We start from the raw sequence: 6,680 nt of genomic DNA on the forward strand, positions 1-6,680 counted from the left end.
CCACCCAAGGGTATCAAGGAACTCTTTGGGCCCGACTAAACTATACTTTTCAGATCCCTAGGGACCTATACTAAATATCTAAATACTTGTTATTTCATTTCTACTGCGCCGACAAATTCCCTGGTCACTTCTTATGAACGATTGCTACATGCAAAGGGAAAAGTATTTTACCTTATGCCACCCAAGGGTATCAAAGAGCTCTTTGGGCCCGACTGCACTATACTTTTCAGATCCCTAGGAACCTATACTAAATATCTAAACACTTGTGGTTTCATTTCTACTGCGCTGACAAATTCCCTGGTCACTTCTTATGAACGATTTCTACATGCAAAGGGAAAAGCATTTTACCTTATGCCACCCAAGGGTAACAAAGAGCTCTTTGGAGCCGACTACACTATACTTTTCAGATTTCTAGGGACCTATACATAATATCTAAACCCATGATATTTCATTTCTACTGCGCCGACAAATTTCCTGGTCACTTCTTATGAACGATTTCTACATGCAAAGGGAAAAGCATTTTACCTTATGACACCCAAGGGTATCAAAGAGCTCTTTGGGCTCGACTACACCATACTTTTCAGATCCCTAGGGACCTATACTAAATATCTAAACACTTGGTATTTCATTTCTACTGCGCCGACAAATTCCCTGGTCACTTCTTATGAACGATTTCTACATGCAAAGGGAAAAGCATTTTACCTTATGCCACCCAAGGGTATCAAAGAGGTCTTTGGGCCCGACTACACCATACTTTTCAGATCCCCAGGGGCCTATACTAATTATCTAAATACTTGGTAGTTCATTTCTACTGCGCCGACAAATTCGCTGGTCACTTCTTATGAACGATTGCTACATGCAAAGAGAAAGCATTGTACCTTATGCAAACCAGCTGCGCCATATTTTTCAGATCGCGTATGCTATGCTTTTAAAGCCCGACTGCGTTATGTTCTTTAGATTTGCAGAGATCTATTCTAGACATCTCAATAGATGTATTTTCTTATCTACTGTTCTGTTTACATATCTACGGTTTTATATTTTTTGTAGGCCGCTGACAATGAAGTTGTAATTTTGTGATATTTAAATTAGTTTCCCGTTGGATTTAATAAAAAAATTGCCATTGCATTTTTAGTTTCATCAAAATTAATTCATCTTTGAACTTTTAAAAAATGGTGGTTAAATTTTGGTGGTTTAATTCACAAGCTTACATATCTGAAATACAGGTGGCGCTGTTTTAGTTTAGCTATTTTCCACTAGATGTCGCTACTAGTACCTCTATAATATTTATGGCGGATGGATTTTTTGGTGGTTAGCTTCACCCAAGTCAAACCGTGTGATCTGTCACATCTATTTATAGTACATTGGCTTTAGATTGCATCGTATATTTGTTCAGTTTGTTGATCCGATAAGATATTTTGAATAATTATAATTATTAAGCTTTATCCTATCTAGTGATATTGATTAAACATCGTGCGATTTATGAAAATGGGTACCCTTTTCGAACATTTAAAGACGCTGTTTGATTATGAGTTATATTCAAACGCAAAAACATTGGTATGTATGTCACTTTAGTTGTATTATTCGATTGACTTTTGTGTTTTGTAGTCTAATTTGATATTAGCGGTATATGAGAATAATAGAGTAATACTGACTCCGCAACAACATTTCTGCACTTTGGTTTATTATGCCGAATCGCTTTTCCACGAGCATCAGTACCGGGAAGCGGAGGGAATATTCAAGCAAGCCCTACAGGCTAAGCGTATTCTTCCAAAGTCAAAATCACCAGTACATAAGTTATCGGAAAACAATTTGGATATATTTTCGGAAGTTGAAATCAAGTTTAAAACCGCCATGTGTTTAATAGAGATAAAACGATTTCGTGATGCGATCGCTACTCTGCAGTCGCTGTCAATCAAACAACGGACTCCAAAAGTTAACATGCTTTTGAGCCGATTATGTCACAATCACGGACATGAAAGAACAGCAATCGGAATGTATAAAGAGGTTCTTAAAGATTGTCCTTTAGCGTTCGAAGCCATTGAAGGTCTTTTGTCACTTGGCACAAATGGGATTGAAGTTAACACTTTAGTGCTTAACGCAACGCTTGCTTCCCAATGCAATGACTGGTTGAGCAACTGGATTAAAGCCCATGCTCATATCCAGAGCAGAAAGTATTCGGAAGCTATACAGACACTTCGTGCTGTCGAATCAAATACTTCGCTAACTAACTATCACCAGCTTTTGGTATTGATAGGAGAGTGTTACTACCATAATGGAGAATACGAAAATGCTTACACATATTTGAAAAGGGCGCACAGCTTATATCCCTATATGAAAAATGGTATTCAAATCTTGGCTATTTTGATGGCAAAGAAAAAGAAAGTTAGCGAGTTAGAAAAAATGATTGCTCCTACCTCGACTTTTCCATATGAATATTCTTCAGAAATGTGGTTTGTAATGGCGCAATATTTGTTCGCTACCGCAAAATACGATAAAGCAGTTTATTTTGTCCAGAAGGCCTGCTTTCTGAATCCGAAAAATGCCGAAGCACTTATTCTGAAGGCGGAAATCTTGTTGCAGCTAAAGAAGTACCAAGAAGCAATAGCTCATCTACGATTCGCGCAACAATTTGCTCCTTACCGTTACGAGGTGCATAAAGTACTGGTGGATACCTATATAAATATAAACCGATTACGAGAGGCTCAAGTTCAGGCTCTGAAAGCTTTAAAAACTATAGGTGAATCGCCGAGACTACTTGTGGTAGGTTTTGAATTCTTATCGGTGTTCATTGATAACCATTCTCCAATTTTCAGCTCTTGGGACGAACATATTTGAAAGATGATGGTACAAAGGGAAAAGCAAAAACATTATTCCAAAAAGCACTCGAGTTAAACGAAAATTACCTACCTGCCGTTTATCTGTTGGCTGATTTGTATCAGTATGAAAATGATGTTGCGAGTTGCATGAAACTTCTGAAGAAACATGCAATGTTAACGCAAAATTGTAAGCTTCATGCTATGTTAGGCGATCTACTGAGCAGCGATAAAGATCACTCGGGTGCTTTAGAACATTACACTATAGCACTGAAGTAAGAGATAGAGATCATAGATAAAAAAATAGTTGAAGTATATAGTTTATTTTTACAGCCTTGATCCAACAAACGGTTGTGCAATGGCAGGTCTACTCGCTATGGGACAAAGTGGCACGAGCGGAACAGGAGGTGTAAACACTTCATATCTTGACTCATCTATGGCAGAGGACGGCAGCGATGTACCGGATAACCCACTAGAAATGATCGAAATGCCGCAAAATGTCCACAATGACGTGGAGTCAGAAAGTGATATAATGTGGTCTGACGTAGAGATTGAAATCAATCAGTAAACTGAAAGTATTGAAACTGTTTCGTGTTAGTTTTCATCAGTCACGGTAATAATAGCTATTGATGGATACGCTTCGCAAAACAGTTAAATTACTATATCTTTTGCATTTCTCGATAATAAAAAATAGATTTTGTTTTACAAAAACTTATCCGCGTAATGCAATATTTCAAACCCGACCTCAACCATTATTAGAATAATTATCATCCATTCCAATCGAACATGATGTTTTTCATTCAGATTTGAACTGATTAAATCGGCTAGCTCAACACAGTGATTAAGTTTCTCATTCATTACTCTTGTTCGTCGATTGATGCTAAAATAGGCGCAGGTTTGCTGATAAAGCGGTTCTAGTTGTTCACGATCCCAATAGAAATCCGGCACATCCAGAAGGTCTGAGCTTAGATTGATTAAATGGCGCAGAGCGAACAGTTCGCCAGTTTTGCGAAGCATTACAGGGCGAGATATTTTAAGACGTGTACCCTTTTTCAGATTATCCGTCACATATGCCATCGATTCAATGTATCGTTCAAGGCACGCTTCCCAAATACCCAGTTTTACTGACAGTGACATGGCATTGGAAAATGTGTACTTTTCCAGGTCAGCATCTTCGTTCTTGGAGACATAAAAACTGTTATTTTTCAGTTTCGCCGTTGATTCGCTACTGTTATATAGCATTGTTTCACTCTCTTCTAATACAGTGGACTCATCATAAGCATCCTTGAATACGAATTTTATGGAGTGAAAACAGGAAGAATGTGACTAAATGCTACTAACCTGTTCAAACTGCTTCAGAAACCTTAAGATATTATTGTTCTCCAAGTCTGTACAATTCCACAAAACAACTGTACCCTGACGAAAAAAATATACATCGCGGGATTCATTGTCTACTTTATACTTAGCGGTTACATGCAATACGTTCGGATCATTATCTTCACTGGATAGGAACAGCTTTGGTTCATATAGGTTTTGATTTCTAAGGGCAATAAGCAAGCGTTCCAGTTCATATTCCTCAGCGGTTGCAAAAGCTGTTACAGGTAAATAACCATTCTCAAGTTTGCCAACTTCATCTTCTAGCTTTCTACGGGGACGTTTCTTAAGCTGCGTGTTCTCGTGCAGTTTCATGATAGATGATGATGAAATACATCGACATCGTTTCCCAATATCCTTTACTAGAGAATCATTTCTTGTACTATTTTTGTGACGAATTCTTGACGGTCCGCTACAAGATGGTTTTTCAAAAAGATTTGAAATTAAACGTTTATACACAAGCGGTATTACGGTAATTGCTGGCTTTATCCGATACATCATATTAAGATTTCTAACAGCTCATTTACACCCTGTCAAAAAAATGCGGACGAACATAGTCAGGCGATTTAAAAAGTTTGACGTTTGACTCAACTCGCCTGGGCTAATTGCCCCTCGGAACAAATGCAATTTGCGAATGCGATTTAAAGGCAATGTTCAGGAGCGTTTTATTTTATATAGGAGTTTCAAAGCAGAACTAGAACTGAAATATTCACAATTGGTGGGCCGTGCTTTTGATTATTGGACCATTCACCGAGCACCCTACCGCCTGTGATTTCAGACCAAATCCGACTCAAAAATGAATGTTGGTGTAGGATGTGCTCAAAATCAGAGAAAATCGGTAGTTTTCGGTAGGAATATGAAAATATCGCTAGTTTTTCCCTGGTCGTCTGTGAATCGGTAGGGAAGCCCAAAATCGGTAGGACTACCGATAAATCGGTAGGTCTGGCCACCCTGACGGGCATGAAATTTTACATCTTAAGGTTAAGATGCAGGCAACTGACGTCCCTATTTCTACCCTACTCTGTAGTTTGACAATATGCAACATAAAAACTGGCTGGCAGCACGGCGGCGCGATAGCTGGCTTGTTTTTTGTATTCGTTGATTGAATCGTTTTTTCGAGTGTTAACGTGGCTTCCGAACGCGAAGTGGTGTTTTATTGTGTGCGAGTGAGACCCCTGCGAATGCTGAAACTGAAGTTTGATTGAAATACTGCCGTTCTACGCATAATTGTAACATGTTGCTTTTTGGTCATTTTCACTTTTTTTAACCAAACAGTCCTTTTTGATGTATATTTTCAGAAAACACATCCAAATCATAAAGTTTGTTCGAAGACTTCGTGAAAAAATACCAAGTCTGTTTGTCCCATTGTTGATATTCTACGCATAATTCGACGTCAACATTTCATAAGGCATTATCTACAATATGCTCATGTTGAGAAAATGGCGTCTGAAAAATTACATCGTACTTTATATTCCCATTTATGAACTGGAGCTTGATTTAAGGACCAAACAACTCAATGCCGTGTTAAATTAACCATTTTTCTGAATAATATAACAGATTTATTAAAAAAATTGTATTTTGAACGTTTTTTGTAGATAAATGTTTTGGTCCCTTTTGAAACATCGCACTGGTTTTGTGCCCTCTCCCATAATCCCTTTTCGGCGAGACGTTAGCTTATAGTGCGTGCGGGTGAGCCCTTTTGTTTACAACAAATGATTATGTGATGTTTATTTTGATCCCTTTCTTGGTGTTGCGATGTTTTTGTTCCCTTTTCAAGTATAGTCTTTTTCATTAAGAAAAGGGCCCATAAACAAATTTTTCCGTTTTGTTGTTTGGTGTTTATGAGCCGTTAATTTTTGAGGGGAAGTGAAAGGGAACATAAGCAAAACAAGTTATTTTGCTTATGTGCCTTTTCAATAATCCATTATTTCCCCAACAGCCAGGTTTCAGAATCGGCTTATTTAAGGTATGTATAAAGCTTTGTTAGTGTCCATTTGAAGTAAGTATTAACCGGAATTGTTTACGTTTTGTTTATCGGCCCATTTGAAATGTTCTCGTCGAATTGTCCCACTAACAAAAATCCCAAAAAAGTGCGCAATAAAAAAATAATTACGTAGCGTTTAGTTAAGAAGTACATTACGCTAGATGTCGGGCACTGAAAAAATTGATGGAAAAATCGACATAGATCTTTCATTAGGGCTTAAATCGCAAATGTAAACAAACTGCGTTTTCGCTATTATGACATTATGCGACAAAAATACTACAAGATTGAGGTGAAAATTAGTTAAAATGGTTTTTAGTTCGATTTATAATTAAAGAAAACAAAACGGCGAAACATGCATTTTCTTCGAGATTTCGACTTAGGCCCTTCTTCTCATATGGAATATAAAGGCTAAACTTACATTTTTTGACAGAACCGGGCGTACGGTTATTATTCACAAAATTATTCTTTAAACGGCGGTTCTATTATATAAATGATAAGCAATATCTACT

The 6,680-nt window shown here is 37.6% G+C and overlaps 2 protein-coding genes across 3 annotated transcripts; one reads left to right on the forward strand and one right to left on the reverse strand.

Annotated features, from left to right (window-relative positions):
* Window positions 1-1,323: 1,323 nt before the first annotated feature.
* On the forward strand, window positions 1,324-3,524 carry LOC131678653 (anaphase-promoting complex subunit 7). 2 transcript variants are annotated; one of them, XM_058958897.1, is made up of 5 exons: window positions 1,324-1,392; window positions 1,453-1,554; window positions 1,606-2,760; window positions 2,814-3,088; window positions 3,147-3,524. In XM_058958897.1, the coding sequence occupies exons 2-5, from the start codon at window positions 1,480-1,482 to the stop codon at window positions 3,379-3,381; spliced, it is 1,740 nt and encodes a 579-aa protein (XP_058814880.1). In that variant the 5' UTR covers window positions 1,324-1,392; window positions 1,453-1,479; the 3' UTR covers window positions 3,382-3,524. The 2 variants fall into 2 exon arrangements, with proteins under 2 accessions (XP_058814880.1, XP_058814879.1); XM_058958896.1 differs by having other exon boundaries at window positions 1,345-1,554.
* LOC131678655 (required for meiotic nuclear division protein 1 homolog) lies at window positions 3,459-4,703 on the reverse strand. Its single transcript, XM_058958905.1, has 2 exons — window positions 4,155-4,703; window positions 3,459-4,097 (listed from the first exon to the last, which is right to left on the reverse strand). Exons 1-2 carry the CDS (start codon window positions 4,686-4,688, stop codon window positions 3,516-3,518), a joined length of 1,116 nt encoding a protein of 371 aa, XP_058814888.1. The 5' UTR covers window positions 4,689-4,703; the 3' UTR covers window positions 3,459-3,515.
* Window positions 4,704-6,680: the final 1,977 nt, after the last annotated feature.

The sequence above is a fragment of the Topomyia yanbarensis genome, chromosome 2 (genome assembly GCF_030247195.1).
Source record: "Topomyia yanbarensis strain Yona2022 chromosome 2, ASM3024719v1, whole genome shotgun sequence".
NCBI classification, from domain to species: domain Eukaryota; kingdom Metazoa; phylum Arthropoda; class Insecta; order Diptera; family Culicidae; genus Topomyia; species Topomyia yanbarensis.